The sequence below is a fragment of the Stegodyphus dumicola genome, chromosome 1 (genome assembly GCF_044657685.1).
Source record: "Stegodyphus dumicola isolate Sdum_Otavi_A_Nest chromosome 1, ASM4465768v1".
Lineage (NCBI taxonomy): Eukaryota > Metazoa > Arthropoda > Arachnida > Araneae > Eresidae > Stegodyphus > Stegodyphus dumicola.
This window is the reverse complement of record NC_140768.1, coordinates 52,717,685-52,733,791: the sequence shown is the minus strand read 5'-3', so window position 1 is coordinate 52,733,791 and position 16,107 is coordinate 52,717,685. Positions and strand designations below refer to the sequence as shown.

Below are 16,107 nucleotides of genomic sequence, written 5' to 3'. Positions count from 1 at the left end.
CATTGGCTGCATACAGTACAAGTTTATTAAGTTGGTGAGCATTTGTTTTAGTTCTCGGGAGCACTGATATGTCAGCTCCAGTATCTACTAGAAAACATAACTGAGTTGAACGATCAGCCAGTACTATTCTGTCGATGTAGCGGACATTCTGTTGGCCAGCAGAAGACCGCCCATTTAGTTTCCCGCTTGTACAAAGGTGAATGGAGGGGCACACTTGCGAGCTTGCGAGCCGAAATTCATATGATAAAAATATATGCCACTTGTGGGTTCTTTGTACTGCGTTCGAGTATTAAGACAAGATGGACTCCTGCTTCGGGCACGAAATTTATTACGTGGGCCTTGATTTGATCGATTGTATCTCCGTGAAGCATGAAGACTTGTAGAGAGTTCAGATACTTTTTTGGTCATTTCAGCCACTTTTTGTTCGAGGGATGAACTGGAAGGTGCAGCATTAGCAGCAGTGACATAAGCTGGAGTAACAAGTTCATTAATTTTGTCAGCCATTGCTGCTAAACGGGTTAGATCTTCATTGGAAACAGCTAGAATTATTTGTATGTTATTAGGGAGACGCGAAAGCCATAGTGACTTCAACAAGTCGTCACTAAAATGGCTTCCTGCCAGATCACGCATTCGTGACAGCAAGTATGAAGGTCGCTGATCTCCAAGTTCAAGTCCTTGTAGTAAAGTACGTATTTTTGAAGATTCACTTTCTGAATAGATTTCAATGAGCCGCTGTTTCAGTTTGGAGTATTTATCACAATCAGGTGGTTTGAGAATTAAGTCATGCACTGAATTCAGAATATCAGACTCAATTGCTGCAACTACATGGTTGAATTTTGTAGAATCCTCACTAATGCGAGCGATAGAAAATTGTGCTTCGATCTGAGCGAACCACAATGAAGGATTATTTTTCCAGAAATGCGGTGGCTTCATCGCAACGCGTGTGATTTGTGGCTCTGGTGGAATATCGTCGGGCATACTGATAGATAATTTTCACTTTAAATAATAAACACTTAACAGCACAAATATTGTAGCATGAAGATACACTATTGATATTTGACCATGATAACAATAAATATTTTAACCATGCAGAAAAAATTTACGTAACGATACACACACAAATAAGATAGGGTCAGCAATTACACACACAAATAATATTTTACCGAAATGCATTTGAAAAGAAACCCTTATTTGAGAAAAAATGATGCGTTAATTTTGTATTGCGCACGCACAAAATCACCACTTCACACTGCTAAGGCACTTTCGAAGGAAAAAGGAAATCACTCCTGTAGCACATGGGAAAACAATTCACTACTTTCGAACACTGAGAAAAGAATTTTGCCGTAGCACGTTGCACAAAAGTTACTGATGTGGCACATTTAGCGAAAATCACTGTTGTAGCACATTTGTCGTTGAATGATCGAAGAATTATTGCACGACTGGCGAAGTCAGCGGAACAGAACAGATCACATTGATGATTTGCTGAAGCTCCTTGCGATGATATGCACGACTTTGAAAAAAGCACAAGAAATATATATCAATACTTCTAGAAATAATTGAAGGGGTACGTTGTAGCATACGTTTAATGTCCATATTCGTTGTTATTTTTAGTCAGTTCTTCAGAATGCCTTGGATGCACGTGGCTTAGGGTCGTTGAAAATCCATTCTCAGTAGTGTGCTCAGTCAAAAAGGTCACCACTTTTGGTGGTCGTGTGTGCTTAATGCATGATATAATTAAAGAAAATAAGAGTAGACAATCTCCTATAACAAAAGAATATATTAAGTAGTAAATTACAATTTAAATTACATTGCAGAGCTCGGAACACAGTTCGTGCTAGCGTCGCGTACACTTGTCCGACGAGAAGTCTGAGTGAGTAAAGATGTCGCTTTGCTGCTCCGATTAAGAACTGGATTTTACACGTGGCGCCATCTCATGAATAGAAGTTGAAGTATCTGTCGGAACGCCACATATAATACACCTATTCCCTGGACTAAGCAGGCCCAATACCTTGGTATTACACTTGATTACTGTCTTACATGGTCACCCCGCATTACACAGATTTTAGCAAAGTTCCAAGTTTGTAAACTTGCACTTGCTCTCCTAATTGTTTGGAACAGCACTCTCTCAACAGATAATAAAATACTCCTTTATATATGTTATCTATGCCTATCCTGTCTGGTCATACACCTACAAGACTCCTCTGGCTGAATAAGTTGCAGGTTGTGCAAAATATTGTTCTCCTCCAGGCGGTAGGTTGCCACCGGTTTCCTGCCTTTTACAAGTTCTGCGTTACACCTAGAATTAAAAATCTTAGAAATCCACTGCTGCATCGCTAAATTAGTTGTTTCATTCTTTAGTAAGATTTCCTTAGTACTAGGTCATTTCATTCCGCAGCCTAACTATGATTATAATAGCATTGTAAATCACAAGCGGTCCTCACGCATTTAAATTTATTCTGTCTATGTAATGCCCTGCTTCTTTATACTCTTTGCTTTTATAATATACTAAATGTATTTTAAAAAATGAAAAAAATACACATGTAGCTATGAAAATGAATATGTAAATACCTATTCATTTATGTTTTTGCACAAGAAAAATATATATGTATAAAACAAAGTAAATAAATTTTTATAAAAATATATACATTTATGATGTATATACAGTACAAAGTCCGTAATCCGGACGTCCATTATCCAGAATGATCTATAATCTGGACCTGAAAGCCACAAACTTTACGCATGCACACGTTGAAAGAAATGTTTAATAAAGTAAACAAATAAATATTAAGCTTCTTTTTTTTATAAAATTTGATACCCTTTAGATCATAATTGCTCTTTATTTCATAAATTACGGTTTCATATTTTTAATTGTATAATTTCTGCATGCCATCTTACCAGGTTTAAATTGATGATCTATAATCCGGAATTGCCGAATTCTCAACGAGTCTGGATTATGGACTTAGTACTGTATATATATAGTACATGTTTGTTTAAAATTGCTATGCGAGTAAATTGAATAGTCTCTCCAACATATGTGTATATTTTGCTCCTCTTGTGGCTATGTATTGTTTTGCAATATGTATCCTGATGTAATTTTGCCTGCTACCTGACATAGCTTCTACCTTTTGCCCTCATTATGCTACTTTGTTGTGTGCCCTATTTTATACGATTATCTCCTAATTTATTGTATACTGTTTATGAAAAGATTTGTTGTTATGTGTAAAAGTTTCACATTATTGGCATTTATTTTTTCTCGAAAAATGTTTGCCACACCGCATTTAAGCCCTCATATCCCTGCAGCCTTCCTCCACTGAACTTGGCTGATAGTAGCTTAGTGTAGCAGATTTTGTCCCTGTCGGTTCATACTTCGTCACAAACTCCCTATAGCGTTCTTCACTATGTAATTGCGTATCTCCTGTGTGCTATAACCTTCTGACATTGTCTCATATTAGAAAGTTACAACTGATTAAATATTGTTGAAGTTGTTATACTGGTATAGCAATGACACATGAACCAAAGTACAGCAAAATGCATTTCGCCCGAGCCGAGGTTATCCCACCTCCGGCAGTGCGCTCACAATTCATCCACAAGTTAAGTGAGTGTTATTACATTTGTAAGCCAGTTAGTCAGGAGGCTTGTTATAGAGTGTTTAATGCAAGAGGTTCCCCCTGTATTATTTCAAAACCAGTTAAAAGAGAAGGGGAATGAATTCATGGGTGTAAACGTCCTGTTTCCTTGTGTGCCGCAATACTGTTGTTTTTTTGCCTAACTGCTGTTGGCTGGTATTCAAACATTTCGCTGTTTTTGACCCTATTCATTTCTTCGTGTAAAAGCATGACTACAAAGAAGAAGCAAAGAAAAACGGAAGATGAAATCCACCATGAATTTCAAGCTGAATTGAATTAGACTTTCATGTTTATTTGAAACTCAAATAGCCGTTCAACTTATTTTGTTTGTCAAGAAATATTGCCTAAACATGAAATTAAATATGGAGAGACACTCCAAACTAATTTAGTACTGTATATCTTGTCGGTGATGCAAGGAACAAAGCAGTTGAGGAACTTCAGAAGAGTCAAGAAATATGAATTTCTGTATTTAATTATTGGATGCAATCTTCCAAGAATGTTAATATTGCAAGTTTTGTGATTAGTCAAGATATTGCTAAAAAAAGAGAGCAACCATATACAGACGACGAATAGATAAAAAGTTGTTTTATAAATGCATTTGAGGACTTATTTCGAGATTTTAAGAAAAGTGGATATTCTTAAAAAAATTAAGAGTTAACATTATCTGGTAAAACAATGAAATATACGACAGTCAAAATTTCTTTGAATATAACTAGCCAGCAAGTTGAAGATCTTACGTTGCTTTCAACTTTATGAATAGTAGCTGACGAGTCTCGCGACATAAATGATATAGTGCAAGCTTCACTTTTTATACAATTTATTTCGTCTACAGGTCCCAAAGAACTTTAAAATTATTCAACTCAATGCTCAAACACTTGGAGAGGATAGCAAATGCTATAATTGGATGCATTAATATTCCACTCGATAAAATTGCCTCAGTGGCAACAGATGAAGCAAAAATATGACCGGTGTGAAAAACGGGTTTGTTGCTATTTTGATAGAAAAAAATAAATCACGAGATACTTGCCATTGTATCATTCATTAAGAGGCGCTTTATGCGAAGACATTTCCAAAAGAATTGGAAATCCCTCTTGGAGTTTATTCAGAGCGTGTTTTTGCTAGCAAGCACATATTTTATTTCTGACCTTGCTGATATGCCTTTTTGGCCAACTGAATAATTATCACGTCTGGTAGGTTGTGGAGCCAACCTAGTTAGCCTTAAAAATGCCAGTCCAGCATTATTCTTTTTAGACTTGAACTGATTTATATAACAATGCTTAAGTTCCACCTCAAGCTGCCATTGTTATTGTAAAGCATGAAGTAAGTGCCTTTTCTGTTCATAATTGAAATTGATAAAGGGTTATTTGCACCCTATTTCTGTGCTGGTATTATTTTACGCCTACGCAAGAAGTTGTCAGGTTCATTAATAGGATCTAATTGAGGTTATGTGCCCAAAGAATGTTAGATCCTATAACATTGGAGAAAAACAATTGTGATCCTAGTTCACAGCACAAGTGGTCTGCATTGAAAGACCTGGAGAAGGAAGATACATTGATTTTTAACACATGGAATAGCATTTCTGACTCATATAATCAGTTGAAAAAAACTAACATTTGCTGTTCTTTCCTTACTCTGGTCTACATATTCATGTGTATAATCATTTTCAAGCATGAACTTTATTAAGAGTAAATTGAGAAGTTGTCTTATTGATGAGAACTTGGAATCATGCTCAGAATTAAAAGCAACGACATAACAAAGCTAAACTGCACAAACTTTCCAAGGAGATGCAAGGCCGGGGTTCATATTAGTGTTTGCTCGTCATTATCATGATTTAAATTTTTGGACATCTTACAGTTTTATTTTATGAATAAATAGAATCGTTATTAAGTGTAATATCAAGTTTTATCTGACATACCTGTATAGTTTAACTAAATTAAAAACTGAAATATTGAATTAATTGTAGGAAATGTTGTATGGAGTGAAAAAGATGTAGTATTGAGAATTGAGAAATGTATGTTTGAATGTTTTGGCCACATAGAGAGGATGAACAAAAGAAGATACAAGAAACAAGTATACAAGACAAGTGTGGATGAGAGAGTTGGAAGAGAGTTGACCTCATCGAGCATATGTTGATCAGACTGAGGACGTTCTTAATAAAAGCCAGCGTAAGAGTACCCTAATTAAGTGAATAACAATATACCTACCTATATAATTTATGTTTAAAAAATGTGGCTCTCAAAAGAGTATTCAGTTGTGTAACTGTTGTTAACGGGCTCTGTTGACTAACGAGTTTGCTGACCACTGCACTCTACCAATAAGAGCGATCTCATCAATCAGCAAATTTTGGTTTTTCGATTTAATCAGTAACCTGTGTTTGGTAAACAGTTTAATGATTTCATGGAAAGACTCTAACGGATGAATTTAAATTTGATGCTTTATAATGAAAATTATTAATATAATGATTAAAGATTCATAGTGTGAGATCAATTTCCTAGTACAGAAAATGTTAAAGGAATTAATAAAAAAAGAATGCCATATAAAAGTACATGCCTGTATCACCTTGTATAAATGTTTAATTCTGAAAGGAAATAAGAGTATCTTCTCAGCTATATTTTTAAGGTTAAGACTTTAAAGCGAAATATTACTGACACAAATACTATTTGGATGATGTATTTTAAATAAAATGTATGTTAAGAATCCATTGGTTTGTGCGTCATTAATGCCAGCCAGTGCGACTCCACTGTAACTATGACAGCCAAAGAATTTTAGATTTATTATTTCATAATTGCTATATTATTTTTACTTAAATGCTGCTCAACTCAAGGGGTATAAACTTTTCATTAACAGTTTCTTTCTTTTGTTTGAAAAGGAAAAAATTGTCCTCCAATATAAAATGAACAGTTATAATGGAGTCGTAACAGTTTCTTTCTTTTGTTTGAAAAGGAAAAAATTGTCCTCCAATATAAAATGAATAGTTATAATGGAGTCGCTGTTGTCGTGTGAAATAAAAAAGTCAAGTAATTCCCTTTAAAATTACAGCAGGAAAGTTGCTGCCTTGCATCAGGACTAGATCTTAGAAGTTTATGCACAGACTAAAATTTAAAAGATTTTGCATATGTTCTAGCAGATTCTTGTGAATAATCTGATCTGAGTTTTACAGCCTTCAGGAAAAGAAAAGTTATCATGAAGTAAAAAACCGCAAAAATTTTGTTTCTTTTATAGAAATCGGAATAACTTAATTAATAGAAGAGTATTCCTAACTACCACAGCTGATGATTTATTTCTAAGTAACTCTTGTCAGAACTTACATATTAACGCAACCACCTTGGCACAATTTTTCAATGATGAAAAGGTAAAAGCTACTTATTGGTTGCAAGTTGGTGGTTTTTTAGCTTTTTTTTTTTTTAGAGAGATTCCCAAACTAATGATATTTATTGTAACTCGAAAAAATTATCAACATGCAAAAATAAAATATACTTTAGCAATTTAAAATACAAATTTAAATTATTAAATATGGATTATTTAAATATCATTTAAAAATAAAACATTTACATTCTTCTTCATATCTTTCTGTAATTTTTTTATGCTGTTGTTCTCCCAAAGTATACAGTGATCTGTTTTTGCTTAAAGAAACATCAGAGATTTGTGGAGACTTGGTTTTGTGCAACTCTCAGCAGCAGCTGCTATTTAGAAAACACATTTCGTAGTTGGTCCCTTTAGAAAATTTTTGGCAAAATTCTGTATTCCTGCAGAAATAGTACTACATTTTTTTTTCCATTGCTGGCAAATTGTACAAGCTTATATTTTAAAAGTATGTTTAAGGCAATAAATGTCACAAATTGTTTATAAAAACAGTTGGAACTTGGAATACAATGAAAAAGAATGTATACAAAAATGGCAGCATTGCTTGACTGAAGGATTGTCATAAGCATGATTGCCGAAGGATTGTCATAAGCATGGTTGCCAGAAGAATGGGCATGTGCACTGTTGCCAGAGTTTGGCATATTCTGAAAATTTGGTGACTTTTACTTAAGTGGTTGTGTTAATACTTGAGTATCCTACTGAAAGACACTTTTTGGTTCTCATGTAACTATGTGTATGGCTTCAGTATGGTGCAGCTATTTAAAATTAGGTGACAGCGCAACCATAAACATGTATATTGCTCATGAAGAAAATGTGTCTCCAGATACTTTAAAACATGCTTGCCATAATATATGGCCAGCTACCATATTTCATGGTGGGATGATGAAGATGATAGCCACAAATTTGAAGGTTTTCAGATATTGCAAACCAAAGATGAAATTTTTCAGTTAATGGATTTCATAAAGAAATATAGAGAAGCGGTAATAGATGAAGATGATATAACAGAAATTTTTTATTACGATGATACAATAATCATGAATCAATTAATGGACGGTGAAATCTGTAATATAGTTCCAGATCCAGAAAATACTGCTACCAATAGTGAATGAAGTGACAGAGAGGTTATTGAAATTGAAAAAATTGCAATTAAAAACTTAGTCGAAATGCTTGATTCATCAATTACAAGACTTGAACAATGGATCTTTGTAACTGAACAAGAAGTTATGTCTGTCTATATAATTAAAGAGAAAACAAAAAAGGAAGCAACGTAAACAGCTTACATTGAAAGAAATGTTTAATAAAGTAAACAAATAAATATTAAGCTTTTTTTTTTTTTTTTTTTTTTTTTTGTAAATTTTGATACCTTTTCGATCATAAATGCTTCATAATTTCATAAATAACAATTTCATATTTTTAATTTTATGATTTCTGCATGCCATCTTACTAAATTTAATCTCATAATCTAATATCCGGAATTCCTGAAATCCTAATGAGTCCAGATCTTGGACTTTGTACTGTATATAAATTAGGCTATAGCTAAACTATGAACTGAGAGAAGTTTCAACTTTATAACCCTTTTCTAGAGATCTCTTAACTAATGTAAACAAAACAAACAAACAAAAAAAAAAAAAAAATTGAAATTTTATTATAAAGATTTTAGGAAATTTAAATTGTGGGCATTTTAGAATATTTAAAAGTCTGTAACATGAAGTAAGATGCTTGAATGAATTTTTAAAAGTTTCAAGAGATTGTGCTTGTCAAAATAAAAAATAAAGGTAAATATTTCTTAAATTTGATTATAAAATTAAGTTCAGGATGGTAAAATTATTGAAATGTGCATTGTTTACTTTATCAAAAAGTAGCTTTTTATTCATTCATTATGATTATTAGTATAATTCAAATGGAAAAAAATGAATGCTTGAAAAGGTAATTAACCACAGCTTATGCCAAACATGATTTACTTCTCACTTGAAATATTGTTTTAACTGATGAATGAACAAACTAAATTTCCAAATGCTAAACCTTCAAGATAATGAAGAGGAAAGAGTCTGGAAACCTTTGAGAATTTAAAGGGAGTTAAATATAAATTACATTAAATGGTTCATTAAAAATTAACAATTGGTTACTTAAAAAATATGCTGTACTAGCATTATTCTCAACATTGTAAAAATGTCATTTGCTCGTTGACTACTGACAACTTTTGCTGTAAGTTGGAGCCTGAGTGTCAGCTGCATTGTAAAAATTGATAAAAACTAAAACAGGAAAAAGAAAATACAGTTTAGGAATAATAAATAATAAAAGGGACATGGATAACTGGAATATTTCAGAGAGAAATAAGAGATTTCCATATCGAAATATATCCAGCAAACAACAAATCAGCTGAGGCTTTGTTAATATTGATTAAGAAGCATGTGGTTGTGGCAACAACTATGACTTAAGAATAGCAGATATGGCTATTATGCACATAATTCTGTTAATCGTTCTACAAATTTAGTTAATCTGGCAACTGGTACACTTTACTTGGTCCATAGAATCTTAACTGGTGGTTTCTGAAAGTAAAATTATAAAGTGGTCTTTCACAAGGAAGGCCTTTTCCAGGGTCATACAAATCTGATTTAAAAAAAGAAATATATTATTGGTTTATATAAGTATACAATTTTTTTTTGTTTATCTATGCTTTATATCATATGTAATTAGCTGATTTTTAGGTTATGCTTAATAGTTCTCCCCCCTTACTGATTTGAATTTAGTTGCACTATATATCATGTCTAGCCAATTAATTTTTACTTATACACAATTTATATCATGCTTTTTTGCTATCCTGGGTTTATAATTTTAACCTAAATAAATCATCTTAAACACACATTTTAGTTTTAGATGTTTTCTATTGGAGATTCAAAAATGTCATCACATACAGTGTTGTTATATTCATACCATAAGCTAGGAATAGGTTTTTCATATTTGTACCATAAACTAGGAATAACTTTTGGCTTGAATCTCTGCATTTTGACTCCTAAAGTTAAGTCTGTTTCAACTGATATGATTGCATGCATTAAAGTTTAATACTTTTCCATTAAAAGCACAAGACACTTTTTGTTTCAGCATATTTCCTCTGTGCCAGGTGTTGCCAATTTGATTTGGCTTCTTTCCAGTAACTGTCTTTATAACCATCACTTACGTGAGCTTATTTTTCAACTGACCAGTTTTTTTCCTGCAGTGATTTCATGACTTCTGATTTCCAAAGAGATGAAATGGTTATATCTTTCTGCTGCATTTTGGCTTATTTCTTTCCCGATGTCTTTGGTTTAATAGTAAATGAATGGAATGATGGAGAACACCAACAAGAATTTCATGAAAAATACATTGTGTGTGTGGAGGGGGGGGGTACAGCCTACAACGTTTATTTCCTATCATGACTAAATTTTCATCAGTTTCCAGAATTTTGTTGCATCCTTCAATTTTAATGCTAGGACGAGGTAACAAGGCATTGGAACATGTCTCTGTTACATACTTATTCCAAGTAACCATTATCTATTTGAAGCAATCTTGGTTAAGAGCTCGGCTGGCATCAGTTCTGGACACCATGAATAACGAATTGCAAAATAGTTTTAAAGTAACCAAAGGAAGTTTGAAACAACAAATCATGTTTACGTTCAGAACACCTTTCTCTTTGAGGCATGAGTGAAGGCTCCTTAACCATTTCAGCTTAGGTTTCAGCTTCACATTTTAATGTCACGAGGTAGTTATTTTAACACAGTTGTTTTTTTGAAAAACATAACTTTCTTGAAGAAACAATAAAGGCACTTCAGTACATTTCCATTAAAGCTACACCGCATGTCTTTTTTTTGGGGAGGAAGGCAAAATTTTAGAGTGCCTGATATTGCCAGTTTGGTTTGGCTTCTTTCCTGCTGATAACTCTTTATAGCCAGCACTTACATGATCAAATCTCCCTCCCCCCTTTTTTTTAATTGCAGTGGACTTCACGACTTTGCAAAAATTATTCAAGGAAAGATGTGGAATGAAAATTGTATATTTATGCAGCCTTTACTCATGCAGGAAAGAAAAAAGATATTCTGAATGTGTATGTGGCTTGTTCTATCTGCATTCCTTTCCTTATTTCCATACAGTTATTTACTTACGGTATCAGGATTATGTCTGTTAAATTTTTTTGAACCAAAGCTTGCCTCAAAATGATTTGAACAGATGATTAGAATAATTAAGAAGTATTCATCAGCTCTTTGTTACCTCATCATAATGTGTAAAATGATTGATATAATAAACTAATGGATATTTATAAAAACTTAAAACAAACAGAAAAAAATAATGTGAGCCACATTTTTCCTCCACACTGAGCTTTTGAAGGATTTCGTCATAAAAGAGAATGCACTTTGTTGCTGTTCTTCATTGTACTACTTTATCTTGTATCAAGCTAAAGGCGTGAAGTAGTGTTAGAAATATTTAAGTACTGATTGTATGATATATTTTAAAAGCACATTAGCATGATTTAAAATGTACATCTAGATTTTATAAGAGATACCATCTTTAATATCTTATGAATAGCAGTATTATATTTCAGTATTTACATATTAAAAGGATCTTATTGTTTCAGAGTACTTTTTTTTATTTTTATATCGGGATATTCTGCTCATGTTCTGTAATTTTTAAAGCTGTCTTATCGTTTAATTTAGGTGGGCAATCTTGTTTGCACATCCTGCTGATTTTACCCCAGTTTGTACCACAGAGCTGGGACAGGTTGCAAAACTGGCTCCAGAATTTGAGAAACGGGGAGTCAAATTGATTGCTTTATCTTGTGATAATGTAGAAAGCCACAAAAAATGGATAGAAGTAAGCAGTTTCTTTGTAGTTCTTGAAGTATTACTTGAAATTTATATGTTGAATGATAGCAAAAATTATGCTGAATTTAAAATAAACATAGGCAGAGAAAACTTTTTTTTTTAATCCATAAAATACTACAATCTCTCAATGTGGTTTCAGTTAGCTCTTTTCAAATTAACAGCTTATTAATTGCACTCTTTTTATTTAACAAAGCTGAATTTCCCTTAACACAATCCAGATAATATTTTATTTGATTTCAAAAATTGTATGGCTTTGACGAATACGTTATGGCATCCCTTTTCTCCCCAAGAGGGACTCATGTAAGAATGTTAAAATTTTATTGTTTTATAACATACATCTGTTTTATAATTTATGGTATCTTCAATAACTTTAAAGGCAAGTTATTTAAAATTGACCTGTAACGAACAGTATGAGTTACTAGTTTATCAGCTTCATTTCTATACTTCTGGAGGAAAGTCAGCATTAAAAAATCTGTTAAATGATGCTTTTAAGCTGACACCACTAACAAATTAAATTTTTCTCAAATCAAACATATAATATCATGATCAAATTTGCGTTGTGTTTTACCAGAATAACCACGTGTTGATGACTGGCGAAGATCATGCTACTTAATATATCAATAAAACAAATTTGGGAATTAAAAAATAAATCAGAGTTTTATTTTTAACTTAGGCAGATTAAGAGAAATATAATTAGCAAATGTGATATAATTAGCCTCTCAGGAGACAAAATAAAAAAGAACAAACTATTTCTTATACTTTAACCACACCATAACACTGAATGCAGACCAGTAGGACAATGCGTAACACAACAGTTGAGAAGCCTCTGTGCACAGTGTTTCCAAATTCTATTGCAGCCATCATGGTATTGCAGGCAGAAGCATGATTCATCTGGAAACATTTCATGCCGTTTAGATGTCCATGCCCGCCATTCAGTGCATCACTGCAAACACAAATGCCTGTGATTTAAAGGTTTGGCCTGGCAAGCAAAGCAATGGATGCCTAGCAGACAGTTCATTGTACTATAAACGGCATTGAATTATTCATGTAGATACCGAATGTTTGTTACAGGCTGCTCTCATTGTAATATGGTTGTTGCAGTGGGCTGCATTATTGCTGTGTGCACATTATGCCTGTTTTTCCATGGAGTACTGTGACAAAGTGGTTGCAATTGTTCATGTTTATCAGTCATTCCCTTCTGTATCTGCTAATTCCATATTTGCGTGGCTGTGGCTTGTCTATATCCGACGCAATGACCATTTCCCAGGAGGATAATCCACAGTCTTTCTATACAGTGATTCCATCTTGTTTGAACTCAGAAACCGTGCCCAAATAATGCATGTGTTCCCCCCCCAAGACATACTGAAGCTGCACACACACAAAACATTTCATGAGAGAACAATCCATGTTATTAAAACAAGAATTTTTCCTTCCTTTACATACAGTGTAAGGAGCCCATGATGAACATTTCGAAAAAAAATGGGGCAGTTCTATATCTCCCATTCTATTGGGCCGATTGACAAAATGCAACTTGCGTTTTTCATATCTCAAAACCGTGACTATTATATATATTAAATATATTAAATTTATATATAGCATTGTTCTAATATAGGTATTTTGACACAAAATCAGACTTTTTTTCTGAAATTACATACCAATTTTTTTTCCATAATTCAATTCTACGACTCAAATTATATCAAACTAGTTTTGTAAAAAAAAAAAAAAAAAAAAAAAAAGCAAGTTTTGTAAAAATCGCACGAGTAGTTTTTTAAAAATTAACTCTCAAAATTTCAGCTCTTCAATGTTAATCGAGTTTTGTATATATTTATTAATCTCTCTTTTTTTTATCAAACTTATTTGATTTTTCCTTTCACATTTTGAAATTCAGGTTCATTCCAAATAAAAATTCACCCATTTTTTTATGATTTATTTTTAAAATTTGTATTTTAAATAATATTTACAAATTTTCAAAAAAAATTTTTGAATTACGATTTATAAAACTTTTATCATCATCTTAAAGTAGACGTATTTCTAAGCATACCTGCAAAAAATTACACTTTTTTATTCAAAATTTCCAAAGATATATGTGAATTTATATATTGGCACGTTTTGAAATTTGGCATATTTGTCGAAAATGATAAAACATCAAATATGGTTTATCCACTTTGCTAAAATTATTTGGAAGTAGGAACCATGCGACTTTTTCCGTCATGCACAGTATCAAAAGGTAGGAACGAGGTGCCTTTTTTTCCGCTCCGGCATAATGGAAGGGAAAGAAAAATTTGTTGCCATAGGTTAAGAAGTTTGCTAAGTGAATTATTCATAGCGCAAACTGAAAAAATTGTGCCAGGATAAATTTTTGAATTTTTCTGTAAATTTCGCACCAAATTTTACAAAAGTTAATATCTAGACATAATTTGAGTCATAGAATCGAAATAGAGAAAAAATAAATAAATAAATAATAATAATAATAATAATAATATGTTATTTCACAAAAAGTTCGATTTTGTGTCAAAATACCTATGTTAGAACAATGCTATATATACATTTAATATATATACGAAGTCGCATTTTCGAGACATGAAAAATGTGATTTGAATTTTGTCAATCGTCCCACTAGAACAAGAGATATGGAACTGTCACTCTTTTTTTTTTCGCAATGTACATGTGCACTAAAATTGTAATCATTTGCATATTCCATCACAATATATACAAGATGCAAGTTTCATGCTGTATGGATGCTTCTTTTATCGTGTTGCAATTTGGATGGCTAGCAGTTCATATGCCGATGAACCATAAATCACGTAATATAGAAATTTATTTTATATGCAGAGACAAAAAGTATGGCACAGGTATGAATAGAACATAGCCTGTTAAGGGGGCACATGAAAATAAATTGTGGGGCATATTAACCATGCATTCCCAATGTTATCACCTCCCACTCACTAACTACAATTTCTTAGTCACCAGTGGCGAGCTGCCGACTGTTATTTCGAGCCTCGTTCACATATATGTTATATTCAGAAGTTAATGGTAATTTGATACACTGATAATGACACATTAATGAGATGGTTATTGTGAACGCAACATTCTAATATAGAATGCCCTGAGTGAGGACCCCACGAAATGGTTTTTAGAAATCTTAACGTATACAGTGACCTTCCATTTATTTTGAAATTTAAACTTGCAAAATTTCATCAAGCTTGGAGTAAAACTGTAAATTGATATAAATTAACAGACACAAACAAAACAACTGTACACTATTCTTTATATATAGTAGCTGCCTAAAATAGTTATCATAGAAAGAAAAATGTATAATTATTTTAATAAGTCCAGCTAATGCAATTTCATAAAAAAAGCTATATTTCTAATTAGACATCTCATGATTTAAATGCATTTTATTTAAATCAATCAGATTAAAAAGTAGAAATTTAATCATTTAGGAACTGCAGTTATTACTTTTAAATCCTTTAGTTTTATTATACTACAACAGACAGATTAAATTTGAAAGTTAAATATTGTATGCATTACTGAATGACAACATGCTGGCATGTGGAACATAAATGTATTTTATTTCGGGCAGTGGCAGCACATTGCTTTTAAATAATGGTGTATGTTGATTAAAATTGAAAGATTAATATATTTTTTAAGAGTATTGCCACTGCTTTCTTTCAAATTGCTGAATTTATTAATAAAAAATTTACTAAATTTATACAAAATTTGAAATAAATCAAAAAACAAATTTGAAATTCAAAATCCTGACTTCGAGGTGCACATGTTCGTGTGTTTAGAATTTAGTAGTTTCGTTTCTTTCACAGTGCAAGGAACATACATACTTATATATTCTTCAGTATTAATTAATTAATGGAAATAAAGTAATAAAATTCTTTTAATTTTTCTAAAATTGAAAAAAACAGTGGACTTCTTTAGTTAAAAAAAAAGTTGGAAATCTGAAATTTTCAAATTAAGAAGAAATTATTTTCATACTTTCAGTGAATCCTTGCAAGTTCAAATTAATGAGAGCAAGGTTCGTACGGTCCTTAAGAGTCCTTCAAAGTCCTTAGGCTTTTTCGGAATCGATTTTTGGTCCTTAAAAGTCCTTAATTTAATTATTTATAACCAACTGCTTACCCTTAAAAATTACCTTTGCATATTAAAGTGAGTTATTGTCTTTCATTAATCCTTACCGTGGTCACAAGTTAAAACAAAAAAAAAACAAAAAAAAATGTAAAAAATCATCTAAAACTTATTCTTAGCAGCTA

The 16,107-nt window shown here is 32.3% G+C and overlaps 1 protein-coding gene across 1 annotated transcript in view; it reads left to right on the top strand.

Moving 5' to 3' along the window:
- LOC118202344 (peroxiredoxin-6-like) overlaps nt 1–16,107 on the top strand; it is a 44,904-nt gene that overhangs the window by 11,879 nt on the left and 16,918 nt on the right. The window contains exon 2 of the mRNA XM_085814426.1: nt 11,678–11,834. Within this exon, the coding sequence (XP_085670552.1) occupies nt 11,678–11,834 (157 nt within the window). The remainder of the gene's footprint in view (nt 1–11,677; nt 11,835–16,107) is intronic.